Raw genomic sequence first — 18,127 nt, 5'->3', positions numbered from 1 at the left:
TCCCCGTCAGGGAGACAGACATAAAAACGAAACGGATCTAATCTGCATCTCCTTTTCGTCGCGCCAGCCCCGGCGCGCCCCGGCTCTGCATTATTGATGGCCGACGACTGCGAATTCCGCGAGGAGCCGCAACTGTCCCCAAACGCGTAAAGGAAAATAAATAACTAATACAGGAATCAGCCTTGATACTGCAGCTGTCACGAGTTTAATTGCGACGCTAAACGATCGGGGCATGATGAAGCGTACAGCCAGAGAGGAGCTGTGACATGCGCTTCCATATGCGCAAGCTGCACAAACTCTGAAGGTCTGTAATCGTAATGGAGATGCTGAGAAACATCAAAAAAAAATGGGCACGAGAGAAAGCGTGAATACTGAAATGATGGATTCTGAACCTGACACGCATCCCGCAAAAAAGCGATGCGATCATGTCTGAAAGAGGCTACAATGGCAGGGCGTTTTCCCCTGCCTGCTAATAGGCAGCGTGCTGGGGGCGGGGTCAGGGAGGGGCAGGCTCAGTGGACGGGGCGGCGCTGGCACAGGGAGGGGGAGGGAGGTGGGGGGGGCGGCGGGCCTTACCCACGAGGTCCCACTCCCCGTTGGGGATGTAGGCGGAGATGTCCACCGCCAGCATCTGCAGGTCCAGCAGCCAGCCGTTGTAGGTCCAGGAGCCGAACTTCAGGTTGCACTTCTGCACGTCGAAGGGGAACCAGCGCACGTCGATGTAGCACGTGCTTTTCAGGATTCCTGGGAGGGGGGAGGGGAGGCGTCGAATGACACGCGTCACCATATTTTTCAGTGACCACCTTGCTACCTACTCCTACCTGCACTACAAATACTACTTCAGCTACAGGTCAGGTGAGGCAGTAACTCCACAAAGTTCTCATAAACTCTGATGGACATTTACCATACCTACATTAATGATTTAGGTACATTAGCATACCTACATTAGCACTGTGTTTTGTATACAACTAACACAATTATTCCATTGTAACAGGTTCCAGGTTAACAAGACACAATACTAGTTAATATTCATGTAACTTGCACCAATGACATAACTGCAGAATTGCTATATCATTATACATTAAACACAGACAGAAACACGATCCTGTGGAAAAACCTTCAGCTGGAGGTTAGTAATACTCTCTGATGGTGCTTCCATTTAAGCTGCGAAATTCTTCACCTCTCCCCCACCATTGCAATCATTAAAGTGAAAGTGCTCACTCCAAAACACTTACACCTCTTGGTCATAAACCTGAAAAGGGCAAACTGGGCACACTGTCAGGTTCTTGAGACCTCACCTGGGGGAATGTACTGGCAGTACCCCGATGCGTTGACCAGGACGTTTGTGTGAAAGGTGGCATCAAACCTTTCGTCTGCACTGGAGGTGGAGATAAGAGAGAGCAGTGACACTGAGACCAATTGAAACGAGACAAAATCAAATAGCTGTGAACGAGGCAATCGCCCTCCCTCTGCCTCTTTGTAAGCCGGACACGTCAAATGGAGAAACGTGTGTTTGTGTGTGCGTGTTTATGTGTCTAATCCACATCTTAGACGCTGGCACCACAGATATTCAATATTGTGACTTCATTCCTTGAATCCTCATTCTTTTATCTTTCGGGCTCCGGTGCTGTCTGTAGTCCTCCTAACAAACTGCAGTGCTGTACTAGCTATGTCTGTTCAGTCTTAAACCACACTCTTTTGAGAATGTCCCATAAGGAGCCGGCTAGTCAGAACACTTTGACAACAGCTTCAACCACAGCAGAGCCAACCTATCTGGTGCACACATAGAACATGTGCCCCGGAACAATGCTTTACATCGTGCCGCACCCATCGCACTGAGACGAGGATTCCGACGCCCGCTGACAGCTCCAGGAAGGCGGCAGCAATGATCTGATCAGGTGCAGGCATCAGTCGGTGACATACAGCCAGACAGATCTCCCGCTCTTCATCACCGGCTGCCTCTGACAGTCTCAAACAGCACCGGGGTGACACCGACACATGTGAAAAAGAGTCTGAAAATTCTAAGCTGTCGCACAGTTTTCAGACTGACTCAATCAGATGCTTACTCCTTGCGTTTTTTGGGCTGTGGACGTATTGTGGTATATTTATATTGAGCGGTGTGGTTTTTGGGGGGGGGGGGGGGTGTGCCGCTGTCAGAAAGGGAGGGCGAGGGGACATTTGATTTCCAGGAGCCGGCGCTCATCTGGGCCCTGACGGTTATCGCCAGTGACACCAGCTTTGCTATCAGCCTCCTCCAGCTTATTTTCCAACTACGGAGGCTTTGACATGGAAATAATTTCCAAACTTTTTCCCCCAAACAAACTACTGGTGTACCTCAGGGCTGCTCTGTAAGGAAAAAAAAAAAAAAAAAAAACTCAGGGAAAGTTTTAGACTGGACGTGCCAAGCATTCTCCACAGATCTGCTACATGGGCCATTTGGCCGTCATGCAGTTGCTGTGTTCATTTAAACACTTTCCCTGGGGTCCATTTTCAAGCACTTTCTGACTTTACAGAAGTAAAACGAATGTCATCCAACCTCATTTAGGAGATTATTGCTCAAGCTGCTTTGTGGTGAGTGCAAGTTGATTCCTTCCTGAAGTATTTATGCTCATTTTCTGAGACACACTGTCAATATTATACAATTGTTTTATGTTGCCACAATCACAATGAAACAATCATACATTCATAAACCAAAAGCAAATAACAGTAAACTTTTATAAGAAGCAGGCATCTACCTGCATAACTATGATTAAACTGCAAAATACTGTGCCAGTTTTAGTACTGCTATGCAATTACACACTATTGTAATTACACATATGTAATTACATCAAAGGCTAGAGGTTGGCTTGAGGTTATATTTTTGGAGTTCATATTGCGGTTGGATGCAGATTAGGTGTGGGGTGAAGACCATTCTGAGTAATTACATAAATCTGTGTTCCATCTTTGTTATGTAACACAGTACTTACACATAACTTACGCTCAGTTGTTACAAGGTCATTACATACGTAAATTGCCTTCTTAATTTGAAGTGTTCTTCAAACAACATATTGTTTTGCAAAACAGACTGTCTAAAAGATTTTGGCTGATATGTCAATGTTTTGCATATAAAAGAGCCACAGGCAAAAGAGAGATATCTGTTTTCCCTTTAATCAGATTTTTAATTGCTTCAGTTTGCGATTTGGGCAAATTAGTCAACAGATGCTTCTTGCTTCTGAAGTATGAAGAATTATGGCTCATAGGATGACAGGAAAAAAAGCCAGGACATAAAAGCACCGTGTACACCGTGTACCATCTTCTACTTCAAATTCTAGGTTGTGCAAAATTACCATGGAGAGAGAGTGAGAGAGAGAAACCAACACCAAAAAGGAAAAAATCTGAAAACAAAACTTTATTTTTATTTATTAATTTATTTTGTGCAAAAATATCTGAAATGGTTCATGCCTGATGGGCTGTAATTAAGAGATGCCCCAGTTTAACAGCTGTGCCCCCGGCAGACCTGAAGCACAGAGGGAAAGAAAGAGAGGAGACAGAGAGAGAGAGAAAGAGAGAGAGAGAGAGAGAGAAAACATGGGATATGCTGAGAGAGGCCAGTCTCCTGTTCCCCAGCTGAGAGGAGGACAGAGGTTGCTCAAACCTCAGCAACTGCTTGCAGAACAGGAGTCTGGGAGGGAGAGAAGCGTTGCGCTGTGCTGCTCCTGGCACGCTGTTTTCTACGCGCTCAGAGAGCGTGAAACCGGGCTCGTTCACCTCGCGTTTGTAACCGTGAGCTCGAAAAGGAGCCGCCAGACTGTCTCTGCTCTCAGACATCTCAAACCACGCGTGAGCTAAGCATCCCAAACGAGATAAGAAAAGGTGCAGTCTATTCCACCTGAAGGGAGCGCAACACAATACAGTGGGACGGGGTAAAATCTCTTTAGAATTGCTGAGTAACAAAAGCTGTACAATAAAACCTAGAGAAAGATCATACATTTGAGCTAACACAGCATTCCACGGTAAATTTTGGCTTGGCAGCTAAATAAAACACTGTATGATGCCCTGTGTAAGCACTGAACTTAAAAACACAGAAGAGACTACATCCAGAGTTATTACATTGACTCCTTACCTCCTTAAGGGGTCACATTTACCTACTGCCCTGTTCAGTTCCTCTAATAAACACACACACACACACACACACACACACACACACACACATACATACACACATACACACACGCGCATAAAAGCGCTCGTGTCACTTGTCATGAGCCAGTCCACTCCTTCACCCGGCCTCTTGTGAAGCACAATTAGGTATGGAGTCCATTTCTACCGCCTGCACTTCTCTTCCACACAGTCATGAGGAACACCGTGAACCGCTGCGCTCTGCACCTCCTCTCTGAACACGTTCTGAAGTCCCGGGGAGGTAAACAAAGTACGCGTCTGTCGCCTCAACTTCTCCCCAGAGCTATTTTTGAAGAAATAAATAAATAACGCATCATCCATAGCCCGTTTCGCATCATAACACTTTTTAATGTGGAGTGTGCGATCATCGACACTTTGGTCTCTGACACAGGTTTTCAGTTAGATAAGTAAATAAATACACGAGACCCGGTTGACGAAGGTGCAAGACTGCAGTAGTTTTCCTAGAGAAGAGGAAGCCAGAGGAAGGTGAGAGGGTTTGAATTTAACATCCCGTTGAACAGAGAATGAGATGGCGGCTGGGGTTCTGGTTTTAAGGTCGTGTCTTCAGCCTCAAGTGCCTGAGCGATTACTGGCTGGCCCTTCCAGGCACTGTGCCCAGCTGAAAATCGGGCGGAGTCGCACCTCCTCGGTGCTGACATCTGCGGTGGAATGTGGGATTTACATTTACATTTACATTTATTTATTTAGCAGTGGGATGACGGGTACAAACCGCTGTGTCCTTCAAGACTTTTTATGCTTGCTTTTTAAAATTCAGTATCGCCTGTAAACGATGTATGCTTTTAGTAATTTTGCCCTCCAAGGAGACTAAACATGACCAGAAAGAAAGAGGCGAAAAAGAATGAGGCTACAGATAAAAAGAGAAGGCAAAGAGGATGAAAAAAGGAAATACTACAGAAAGAAAGGGAGGAGGAGAATAACAAAAGAATAACTGGAAGAAAAAATAAGCAGAAGCTGAAGGATACAAGCGATGGTATGAGTGACATCCCTTTCAAAATAAGTGAGTTATTTTGAAAGGTATTCTCACCATAGCTAGTGGCTCATTCCTGTCATTTTAGCTGTACCTTCACCTCTCATGACCTGGATTACCAGCTAATGGAGGAGTATAGGGGACGTATAGAATATTTATTCAGGGCTCACCGCTAGTCTTAACCTAAACCTACTCCCACATTCCACCCTTAGTCTCTCAGCTTTGCAGAGAATTATACCCACCCAACATGACCTTTAACTTTATTTTCCTTGTTTTTATTCATATTTTCTGACACAGAAAACTCCCATCCACTAAAATGTTTGTTTTTTTACCTAATTTACTCAGCTTTACCTGATTTCACTTAAACACCCGAAGTATAAATCAGTCTGTTTTATTTGTATACATTATTCTATGCATTATGCAGTAATTACTTGCATGGATACCAGATGAGCATGCCACATGGGACTGGAACCCATGACCCTCAGGTTGGGGCTTGCTCCGATGGACACGCACCGCTGCAGATCGGGGCGGGTGACAGCTTGAATATGGAATCTTGCCGAAGGTGCTCACCAACATTTTGATTGCGGCTCTGACACATTTTCTTGTGAAAAGTCAGACTTTAGTGCTTCACATCTGTGTGAATGTGACCTGGGGGGGGGGCATGTTTTATTCAACACAGAGGTCACTTACAAAAGACAAGTGACGGGGAAGGACACGTTCGATACACATGTCACATTTTTGCCTCCTTCACGTAGTGGGCAAAGGCATAGATCTGATAAGAGGTTAGACTTCTGAGGAAGGCTTTGCATAATTAATGCATGTTTAAGCCTTTAGGTGTCTGGATATATCACTTGGAATCCATAATTTATGAATGGTAATAATTTATATTTATACTATAAATTAATAATTTTTTTTAATAAAAGAGCTATCCTGTCCATTATCAGAGTGCAGAGCTCATCACTGATGATACACTCAGTAAATAATAATGACAATCATGGGGTATCTTATAATATGAAAATAATAGTGAAAAATAATCATGAAAACATGGGAATGTGGTTGACTACGTGATTTTTTCTTCTTTTAATTTAACCATGTTTTTAGTTTTAGTTTATTAAAACAATAAGCTACATTTTTTCTTTCTTTCCCATTTGACCTTTTTAATTGATGTCAGTTATTTTGACAATATCCAAACACGAAAATTTTAATTTTTATTTCCTCTTTTATTACCCTAATCTTACAGAAACATGTATTAATGAACAATAATTTATACCCCTCTAACATTCAGATTTGGTTTATGGCTCTCAGCCTCAGAATTCCCGTTAACAGGTAAATAGAACAGAATAGAACAGAACAGAAACAGAACCAAACAGCTGTGAATGCCTTAAGTTTGCACATCATTTAGTGTTCAACTGGAGTAAACCCTGACAATTCAATGGAAGTTTCAGTACAGAGTATACCACAGAAATCATTTCATGGTACTACATACTTTATTTCTACTCCATAAGATGTCTCATTACATATGCCAGTTTTTTAAATTAAGGTCACTGTGACATGTTCTTTTGTCATCTCGTGAGAATCCTGAAGGGTGCAGGCGAGCTACATGAGAAAACACTTAAGAAGAAGCCAGAAACACAACCCTTCCTGACCATTTTCACGCTTGTGCTCTGCAGTCAGGGTGGGAATGGGGGAAACTATACTGTGATATGATGCTTTATATTACTGATGTAAGACCAGGGTCCTTAGCGTCACACATTACACCCTTTCGGAGTCTTAGACCAAACCTTGATTTCTGGTTAAACAATAGGAACAAGGTACCATTTTAAGTTCCAAGAAGACTTAAGCAAAAAGGACATCTTCTTGTCAGCAGTGAGCGCTGCTATAAAACATTGCCAGATATAAGGAAATAACCATTTAAGAGTCTCTTTGCAGACTCACTTTATCCATCAGTCTCACATTTTTCGGTGCCAGTTTCTCAGTTTCTTCAGTTGCCAATCAAAAGGCAAACCTCTGTGATAGCAGTGCTCATGGGAAATGTAGTCCACAGTTATTTTAGACATTCTCCAAAGTGCGGGCCTGTACTCACTTCAGCACTAATGTGAAACTTAGCCTCTGTTTTGCTTATTGAGCTTACCCTGGCTGTCCATCAGTGTTACCCAGAGCAAAAACCCATTTCCTAAGCATTCCCTGCCTGAGCCGTGAGAAAGTGCTCAGAACGAGGAGGCAGAGACGCGAGCGGATGAATTTCCAGCCCGTAATCGGAGCCTTATGCGGTCCTGACAACCCGACAAAGAGCAGGCTGTGAATCTGACACATTCATTCATTCTCCCTCAGAGTCACTTATCCTCCATGACACATGGTGATGTCTGCTGATGAGACTGACGCGTTTGGGCATCAGCCACTCATGGGTCTATTCAGGAATGACAAGGACGGCCAGTCCTGGGCTCACAAACAATAGCTGCTGCATTTCTGTACTTGGTCTTTTTTTTTTGATACGTTCAAAGTTATTTTTTCCTCTTCCAAATTTAGAAAAAAAAAACAGTTCAGTTCAATATACTGCAACAAGATGGGTGCATCTCCCTAGATTTCTTGATGAGATGCATAACCACTCAGTTGTCACTGAGCAGACATGTCTTTCCACAGGGTTTAGCAGAAGTGGGAAAGAGGTAAGAGAGTGTCAGCTATTGCTTAAGGAAATGCTTCCCCTTTATTCTGTTTTTTAGTCTTTGAGAGAATGTACCATATGTGATGCCAGATCTGTACAAACCAATTTGTACAGATTACCTGTAGTTACTCTACAGTACCTTCTAATGGTTTATTCAAAGTGGTAGGTAGTGTATTTATATTCTGATGAGTCTTTGATTAACTGTGAAAAAGACTCAGCGGCGGTACATGCAAATGCATATTAAGGGAATTTAACAGTAAAATCATTGTTCTGGTCTTCCACAGGTTACTTTATAGGAAGTAACTCCTCTTCCTTGGAAACCTTTTGAAGGGGCAACACAAATCCATAAACCGAAGCCAGATATTCGAGACATACAGTGGATGACAGACTTCAGGACTTGACTTGAAAAACAGACTTGACTTGCTAACAGACCTGAGGAAAGGACACAAGCAATCCCTTGTGATTGATGGATAAGGCCGGGTGGCCGCGCTGAGGTCATGACCGGGTCCCGCCTTGAGCTTCTGACAGGAAGCAGGAAGCGAGGTCTTGTCACAGCGAGGCCAGAGACAAGTAAAGAGAAACAACGCAAATCTGATCTGCCACCTCATGGAGGAGTCAATCATCTCCATACTCCTGAGCACTAGGTACTCCTGAATGTACTGTACACACAGCAGAGTGGTCTCAGGGGATTCAGAGAGCACCGGGAGCCTTCTACAACACAAGCCCTGCTTTGTCTGCTCCCTGCAGGCTTGATATTCAGACACGGCGGAGGCTGGATTCCCTCTGACAGAGGCCGGCTTGCCGCCTGCGATCACACAGCACACGCAAGGGGAACTCCCCTTGAGAAACACCGTCCCTTTAAATTAGGAGCCCGGGAGAAGCTCCCCACTGAACTGGAAGAGAGTCCCAAGCAGCAGTCATATCCCCTCTCGCTCATGACAAAATATCGCAGACGACTTGTAATGTGAGGCAACATGCCAGACGTTTTCATGTCATGTCAGATACTCTGAAGATTCGAGCCCAGTGACAGGTTAGTTAGGTAAGAGGCCTAGATATAGCGATAATGTGTCCAATACAATACCCTTGGAGAATAAAAGGAGACGATGACTTATGAGAAGACTGTATGCTTTCAGGGACCAAGATACCACACTACAAATCTCCATTAATGTTTGCCATATTTTCATCTGTTTAAGTGAATGCTAATAAAAAAACAACATACAATATATTCATTGAATTAATCAGAAAAGACTGTTCACTGATGTCATTCTCAATGACCTTGACAAAACAGTAGCGCAAAAACATAATTAGAGGTGCGAATCAAAATATAAAGTAATAACTGTTATGTGCTGAGACAGAAGTGATTGTCTCGCTACAGCATAATCTCTTAGGCAAAATTGTTTTCTGTCATTTGCTGGCTGGCTGTGCTTGTTTACACAGAATGAGTTTATGTTCTGAGAACACGAGCAAACAACACGGTAGACCTGTACCGTCACCCTCTGCAGCATCGCTTAGCTTAAGCCCTCATCCTGTAATTTGGAGCCATTTCTAATCAGCTAAGCCAGTGTGCCAGCCAGTGACTGTGGGTGAGCTCTGTGGGTGAAGTGGAACACGGCAGAGAGCTCCGCCGCTCTGGACTCGTCGGAGATGTTGGTGCTAATGAATTGCCCGTCTCGTTGCCGCTCTGATTTGTCCCAGCTGCATTCCCCTAAAAGCCTCCCTCATTAGGCCGCTACTGTGTTTAACGCGTCTGTGTAATCAAGCGTGGGCCTGGGATGTCTCTGCAGAAAACTCCATTTCCCCTGCTGCAGAACCCCCCCCCCCCCCCCCCCCCCCCCCCCCCCCCCGCCCTCAAATACACAAACAAACACACACACACACACACACACACAAACATACACGTACACCCCAGGAGCCACTGAAGTGAGGAACTCACAGGGAGTTTCCAGAGCGGTAAACAACAACATCTGTGGTGTGGGGCCCTTCTAATGTACGAGGCCCATGTCATTCCGGTAGATGGAATCCGTGTGTACCCAACAGCGCCAGCTGCAGTAGACCACCTCTGGGGAGGCAGCCACTGGAATTCACACAGCCCTTGCACTGAGGCTGATATTTAAACAGCGCACTCCCATTATCTCAGGTGAAATTCACATATGCTGAACAGCAGCTGAACAATGAGTCATTACTGTTTGTGGAAAATGAATGATTAATTACCGTTAATTTAATGGTTACAAGGCTGTAGACCTGTTTTTCAATTTGTTCCAAAAATTTGCCTCAATTTGGAGTAACTTCAAAAGCAGTGAATTTTGAGGAGCGAGTGCCGAATTCATTTGCTAAAATATATATGTATATATATATATATATATATATATATATATATTTATTTATTTATTTATTTTTTTTTTTTATTTATGCACCATCACATTAGATGGCTGTACAATATTTCATTTTCCCAACTGCCACAATTTTTCAAGATTGCTTCATAAGGGATTCGGGAGCACCATGTAAAAAGACAGCTCTTGACATTTTAAATAAATAACCTGATAAATGAAACAAAGTTTGCTCAGTTTCCTGGCCTTCTCCGCACTGATCATCAGGGAAATTAAAGCTTGACCTTCTACTCTGCCTCTATAATGAATGAGAGCAGCATCCCTTGAGTAAGCAGCTGCTCACCTCTTTTCATTATCCTCTCTATATTTCATGTTTCGGTGCTTCTCTTGCCTTGATGCCACAGCCAAACATCAAGATCAGAAGCCTCTCTACCTTACAATACATATTACAGCTAATATGTAATACATAGTGGTGTCCAATTCCATCCCTGGGAGCTTCGAGTGAACCTAAGGACTCACTTTTCTTCTCTGCTCAGATTTTATTAAATTATTAAATATTATTATTTTATTTATCATTATTGGGAAAATAATTACAGCACATTTCTCTCTTTTTTGAAGGGGGGTATCTGAGGTGTGTGGATGTAATTCAGACACTTATTTATTGACACATTTAGGATGAGGTGTCTGTCCTTTCATGAGTTAATTTCTTTTTCAAAGCAAAATGCCAGACCTTAGTTGGCTTGTTTACCCCCATACTGTTCCTTTTAATCTGGGGGCAACAGCGGTGGTCTGTAAAATGCGACTGCCTAGCTAATGTTCTACACTGCTTTAAATGTGGAACAATTAGCCCTTCAATTATAACAGTTCATTTACACATGAGGACTATTAATAAAAGGGAAATTTGCTTAACCTGACACAAATGACATATGTGCACTTTATCATTTTAACACGGGCACAACATAGCTTTGCTGTAACTTCCCTCTGCTATCTGTGTAACCCAGAGAGCAGGCTTTCTTCCCTTGTAAAATGAAAGTAAATAAGTATAAAATAAAATTCTGGATCACTTGCATGGGCATTTATTGAACAACTCTGTAATTACATTTGCTCCTCCGCAAATGTAAATGAAAGAAACTAACTAAAAAGGTATTCTAGTGCCAATGACAATTCAGTGTGTTGGAACACAAAGACAATGTGCACGTTATAAGTGTGTCTCAATTCTCAATTCAGTCAGCACACAGCTAGTCTGTTATCACAGAATCACAAGTGTGGAACATTTGTTATATTTGGTACAGTATGCTATTTTAAAATGCCTTAAATGCTCTATGCTTTATTATCTTCATTTGTAAATACTCAATATGGAATGTAGTTTAGGAATGTCGCTATATGTACTGTATGCACTTTTGTACATCCCTTTGGATAAAAGCTAAATAAATAAATGTAAATGTATTTATACAATTAACATAAACTGTGTGATACAATAATATAATATAATTCCAAATACTAATATAGCACTTTGGGAAAACACTGGAAATGCAAGGTAAGGGAAAGTCTCTAAGCAATTATAAAGATTAGTATAAGAACTTCCTCCTATGCACATAATGAATTTGGCATAAAAAAATACTTTTTTTCAAATTCATGACATCTCATTAAACTCTCATTAAAGAAGACTGAGCAAAATAATTGAAATTAAGTATGTCTCATTTGAAATCATAGTAATAGCCACATATTTTCTTTTTCGCGTTTCTCATTAAACCGTCAAGTTATTCGTTCTCCGTCCTGGCCGCGAACCGCTTAATGTAGCGTGTCCTTCCATTAGACGGCAAATCTTCGCTCTGTTCGAGGGCTCCCGTCCTCGTCTCTGCCAAACGGCGAATCTGCTCTGTTACGTAAATTCGTTCAGGATTTCGGAATCACCTTCAAGGTAAAACGAGTCTGCAATAAATCAGGTTTAAGTGAGGTTCTTAACAGGTTGTCTCCTCCTCAGTAATGTCCTTTGGCAAGGATGGGAAAGCCGTACTGTCCGTAATATTTTATTCTCCCTTTTTAGCGCAAGCCTGCCAAAAATGAGCGTCATTTTCGCCGGGAGCTGTTCCCAAAACAGTTTCATTTAAAAAGCTGTCCTCAGTTTAACGACGTTATATTCAATTTAAAGCTGAACGTTTAAAAGGGAACACCCTGTTTTCTGCCTCGTACAGCACTAGTGACTACCCTGCATATGTTCATATCGTTCAGTTCGTTCTCAGGGAAAATCTAAGGTTTTTCTGTACCGTTTCCCCAAAACTGTTCATTCTTTCATTGCGAACTTGTTAAATGTTTTTATTCAAATCCTTATCTTTCCAATTGCTGTTAATTTCAGTATCTGAGCTCATACCTCTCAATCACACCCAAACAGGTTCATTGTTAGATTGTTAACTGCCATTGTGTAATTGTATATATGTAGGTGTGTTTAAATGAATGATGACAGTCACTGGTTACTGACATAAACCTGTGTGATTCGCCAGTGATTAAATATAGGTGTGTTGATGGAGAGCAGTAGCCTGTTGAGTGGGTCTGGCTGGGAGCTCTAGGCTGGTTTCTTTTTATGTGTTTTAATAAAGTAAATTATTTGTTTTTGCAAAGTCTTGCTCCTTTGTTCATTTTTGTGAGAAGCATTAGCCAGCATCTTTGCAGTTTATTATTATTATTATTATTATTAGTAGTAGTAGTAGTAGTAGTAGTAGTAGTAGTAGTAGAAGTAGTATTTACCTAAATGGATTGGGGATCCTTCAAAATGATCACTTCATAACAGCAAACAAAACCAGTGATACAAGGCCTTGTACTCTGTTTACTCTGCTCTATGTGTGTGAATGTAACACTTAATTGCAATGATGATCCATTTTAGATGAGATAAAACCTTTTTCTGTATAGCTTCCAGGTACACGTCCAGGATCGATCTCTCTTGGCTTACTATCTGCCACAATACTTAATGTGATCCAAGCAAGTTGAGTAGTAGTAATGTTTTTTTTTTTCTTTTTGTATTTTTCTTGAGGTGGTGCATTCACAGTAAGGTCCGGTGTATATATAGAACTGCTATGGTTTAACTCACTGAGACAGTTTTCTCCAGCTTTTGACACTGTAAATCCCAGAAAGGGTCAGTTCATCCGGAAGGACAGAGTCAACCCTCACAATGACATGGCACATTGGTTCAGGAATCATTCAGTGTTCCTACTCTGTATCATCTCTAAGCTGTACAGGGGAGAGCCTGCTGGGAATTATAGTTTATTTATAACATCTGATGAGACCTGTTTCCTCAAGGCAATCACACTGGTTTCAACTGTTGGAACGCAAACCCAATAATGGAATCCAACCGCAAAAGAAATTGATATGTCAGATAAAGCCATTATCTGACATATCAACAGTTCATCTTACACTTTTAATTGTATTTGACATGCAGATAGCAGATCTAGCAGATTCTGTGCTTGGTCTTGATCTAGCAGATCTAAAGATCTAACAGATCTAGCAGATCTAACATGTAACAGTATCAAGTTTTCTGAAAAGAAAAAGGTGAATTCTTGTCACTGCTGGTTGTAGCTAAACATAACAGTCAGGGAATGCAATCCATTGAAATAGGGAAAAACCTTGCATACCAGAAGCATCATTAAAATATTACTCATTATAGAGTAACAGCTACCTTACCACAGATTTTTACATTCTTACATTCATTGAATGTTCAGATTAGGAAATATTACACTGAATGAACGGAAATGGGGAGAGAGGGAGAAGAGAGTGGTGAGAAGAGATGAGAAATGACCTTACCTATTGTATAAGAGGATGTCAGGCACCCAGACCTGATTGGAGGGGAAACGCAGGTTCTGGACGCCTGGGTAATTGTCAGGATTCCAGCTGAGATATACATCTGTCCAGTGCTGCGGAGACAAGAGCCAAAGTCATTATCCAGCATCACAGCCCATCTCATTACTTCAGACTGCATGCAAATGAAACGCAGGGAGCGGGAGCCGAACACAGACGTGGGACGCCTATAAGAAGCGTGAACGGGGGACAGGGGGCGCCCCATGGGAGCGGTGTCTGTGGTCCCATGCCTGTGTTCAGGTTGGACCTCGTCTCTACACGCTGGTGCTGTTGCTGGTGCGGTCGGCTTGAGTCGCTCTGATTTCCCTCAGCCTCTGGCACTGCGTTCCTGGAAAGCAGCGCTTTCCTTTGTTTCCGTGAAGCAGTGCTGCAGGGATTTACCTCTCTGAGATGGAGCACCCGGTACTCCCTTCTTCCGTCTTTTCAGCTGGGCTTTTCCAGCTGATTACCCAGATATCAGTCAGCCAGCCAATCAATGTGTCAATGAAAATGATACATTATTATGTATAGTTCTTCACAATGTGCCAGAGAGAGTGTGCATTTCAGATGGAGTAATTTATACAAAATGGTACTGTATACCATATTGTATACACTAAATGGTACTTTGTACCAAGTAATACAAGTTTATACAAGTAATATACTGTATATCCAATGGTAGCAGCTGGCCTTCCATTCTGTAAAGACACTCAAGGAAATTCATTTTAAAAGGTTTATGTTATTGCTAACATTATGGGCATTACATATGCTATTGGTCTTGCAAGCCAACAGTTTAGTCAAAGCAGTGCACTGTGGGGTATATGGCGCAGGCGGGAATTTCTGGATGAGTCTGAACATCTGAGCTCTCGAGGGGGGTTGGCAAGTCAACGAGATTCTAACACATCAGAATCCCCCTCCTCTAAACACCGTTACACCTGTAAGTAACAGATTGTGCTCTCTTTCTGTGGCTTCTTTCCCTCCCCCTCTCTCGCTGTGACACATCGCTCACCCCTAGCACCTGTCTGCGAACTTCCTCCCTCGCGGAGAGCAGCCTCGTTTTGTCGTCTTCGGAGAGCTCCGCATGGCATGACACGTGCTCTTTTTTTGTCCCCTCAGTCGGCAGTGGCGCGGACGAGGCGAGCTGAAGAGAAGCCCTCGTGCTTTCAGCAGCGAGCCGCTATGTCTGAGGGACTCCTCCGCTAAACAGGGGGCTCTCGGGGGTCGCAGCCTTCCGGAGTGGCCGCACGGAGCCCAGACGTGAACGCTGACGGCGGCCGTTGCCTTGCCTTGGCGTCACTGTGCTTCACACGGCCAGTGATGCTAGTTCCAGTCGACAGCCTTTCACCGTCTCTCTCTCTCTCCTCCGAGTGCTCCTCCAGCTTCACGCCGTGATCGCTTTGATTTTTCATCAGTTGCACTGCCTGAATTCTTTTCTTTCTCCGAAAAAAAACCCGCTTTTGTCTTTCTTTGCCCTGTCACTGAATGCCTTTTGTCATTCTGTATTTGTTTTTGTGCTGCTGAATGCCTGTGACTGAAATGAAACAAAATTTCTTGTCGGCTTTGAAAGGAGATGGTAATGAAATGATGGGCCGGATAGATCTTTTGGTTGAAGTACAACTTGTTTGACAGGAACAAAATGATTGAAATGCACAGGGTAGGCATACACACGCATACATATGTGTTCTTTTTAATGATTAACATAGCATTAATAGCAGCTTAAAATCATGAATAAATGCAGTGCTTTCCCAAACATTAAGGTATATAAACTGTACTAAGGAGACTAGGGTTGCCAGATCTCTACTCAAGATCCTCCACCCACAAGAATAATGCTGGAGACAAGAAACCTGCTGCAAATCAAGAAACCACACAGCACTAAACACGTGACAGACCATGAATGCACACTCTCAAAAGAGAGTCACTGCTCTGAACTATGTTTTCAGACCGACGCCGGCTTTTAAACGCCGCCGTAAAAAGACACTTTCATTACGGAACCGTTCGATGATGGATTGTTGAGCCCCAAAAACCGACGTCTCCCCGCTGGCAGCCTGAACGATGTTGGCGTATACGGTGCGTTTGGGAGATTGAGCAGTGACCCCCATCGCACGGGGGAGGCCCGGCCCCTCCCGGGGTTATCGCTCCCCCTTGAGGACAGTGCATTTCTAATATTGTGTCCCATCAGCTTATCCCACACCCAATAAACGAATGGGAGATAAATATTCAAATGTGAGAAGCAGGAACAGAAACAAAAGTCAATAAGCAGCGGACTCAAACAGTAGACATATTGGCACAGCCTCCTGCATTTAAATTTCAGATTCTGTTTCTCTCTGCTTCTCTCCTACTGAAATATGCTGCCTGTAGCAAGTCAAGGGGTGCAATAGTATGTATTCTCCCAGTCATGGACTTACAAATATGATATCTGACTTCCTGCATGAAAACACCAGGCATATCATACTTGCAGATGATCTCAAAACAGACTGAAGGTCTGACTTACCAGCTGCAACCAAACATTCGTAATCAGAACCTGGTTCTTCTCATCCTAGGAGGAAAAAGAAAAGAACAAAAATTTATATGAGAACAGAGAGAAAAATGCAAAAGAGTGGACACTTACAGTCTTCTTTGTGGTATTTGACAAAATGCTAATGTATGCACATTAGCATGTGTATGTGTGACATAACTTTAACGAGCTTGTCTAGCATTCTAATAACGTTGATTATCTCAGTGCCCTCCACTAACCTTCAGCCCAATAGAGGTCACTCCCTCACTTTTTATTTGAACTGTAAATATCCAGCTGTATAAATGGATAACATTGTAAAGAACTGTAACCTATGTAAGTCGCTTTGGATAAAAGCGTCTGCTAAATGAATAAATGTAAATGTAAACTGCATGAAACTGCTTCATTATTGTTGGTGTTTCCATTTAACATGTGTAATATGATCTAACTTTTTTTTTTAAATGAAATTGTATCTGTTATTGACATTATCACAGATATCATAATTCACCATTCTTGTCAGTAATAATAATAATAATAATAATAATAATAATATTAAATGTGAAATGTTTACTAATTACAGATGTTGTAGCCATTCTTTTCTTTTTATTTACAAATTTGTAATATTTTCCCCACTTTTCCCCCACTTTGGAATCCCCAGTTGTATCACAGAGATGCTGCTCGCTGCAAAAATCTCCCGCTAACACTCCGAGAGATCACAGCCAAGCATGTGCTCTCCTCCAAAATACGTGACGGCAAGCATTGCCTCTTCTCACACTGCGGTCCCCACGCCAAGCTTGCACAGGCGTGGGCAGGAGGAAGACACTTCATGCACAGCTTTCCGTTTCTAGGTGCCTGACTGACCAGCGGGAGGTGGCTGGCATGTGATGACATAGACAAACCTTGGCCAACCGCCCTCCCCTCCGCAAATCCCCAATCCCCGGAGGAATGAAGCAGATTTGTTCCGCCACTGTGAGCTTCCAGTCATGGGACATGGTCAGGATTGAACCCTGGTCGGTAGAACTCTGCTCGAGTTCAAAGCAAACACCACAGCTGAGGTACTTGGGAGCCCATGTTGCTCATTCAAAGGTAAAACAGCATTTTAAGCAACTCCATGTAAAGAAATAATAATAACAATATTAATTATAATAGCCATTTTAAAACTTTTCACTGGTTCTTCATAAGCTGCAAGTTCCTTGCAATAAAACAAAATTACAATTTGAACATGAAAGCTGATGAGAACTTGATTAGAGAAATGGCACAGCTGTTCAAAGATGGAGAAACACTCGCACGCTTCATTTTAAAGGCAATCAGCAAACGACCCAATTAAGTCTGAAATAAAAAAAAAAACAACTTGCTACCCACTTGTGAAAGTATTTTGATTCAGCAGTAATTATTGCTGACTCCAAGGCAGATGGATGTGTGGCAGGGCGGTTTATTATTTATGAAGTGAAAATACCAACTCATACAGGAAAGGCCATCCTTTCTGTCAGAATATTCCCACAACACAAGCACACAGTAACAAAGCCCCAAACCTCACAGCCTGGATCTTCTAGAACGCCGCTGTGCTGGTGAAATGAAAACTGTTACAAGATATATGACCGCATTATTTATTGAGCTTAGGTTTGAGGAAATTACTAATTAAGTATGGATATAAGGAAAGTAAATTACATGACATA

At 42.6% G+C, this 18,127-nt stretch overlaps 1 protein-coding gene across 1 annotated transcript in view; it reads right to left on the bottom strand.

The window, feature by feature from the left end:
• The window catches only part of LOC118793124 (neuronal acetylcholine receptor subunit alpha-7-like), a 74,179-nt gene that overhangs the window by 11,473 nt on the left and 44,579 nt on the right, over positions 1 to 18,127 (bottom strand). The window contains exons 4-7 of the mRNA XM_036551134.1: positions 16,452 to 16,496; positions 13,931 to 14,040; positions 1,299 to 1,378; positions 577 to 744 (exon numbers count right to left, since the gene is read on the bottom strand). Of these exons, the coding sequence (XP_036407027.1) occupies positions 577 to 744; positions 1,299 to 1,378; positions 13,931 to 14,040; positions 16,452 to 16,496 (403 nt within the window). The remainder of the gene's footprint in view (positions 1 to 576; positions 745 to 1,298; positions 1,379 to 13,930; positions 14,041 to 16,451; positions 16,497 to 18,127) is intronic.

This window comes from Megalops cyprinoides, chromosome 18 (genome assembly GCF_013368585.1).
Source record: "Megalops cyprinoides isolate fMegCyp1 chromosome 18, fMegCyp1.pri, whole genome shotgun sequence".
In the NCBI taxonomy this organism is placed as follows: Eukaryota; Metazoa; Chordata; class Actinopteri; order Elopiformes; family Megalopidae; genus Megalops; species Megalops cyprinoides.
The sequence above is the reverse complement of the archived record's forward strand: the minus strand, read 5'-3'. Positions and strand labels throughout refer to the sequence as shown.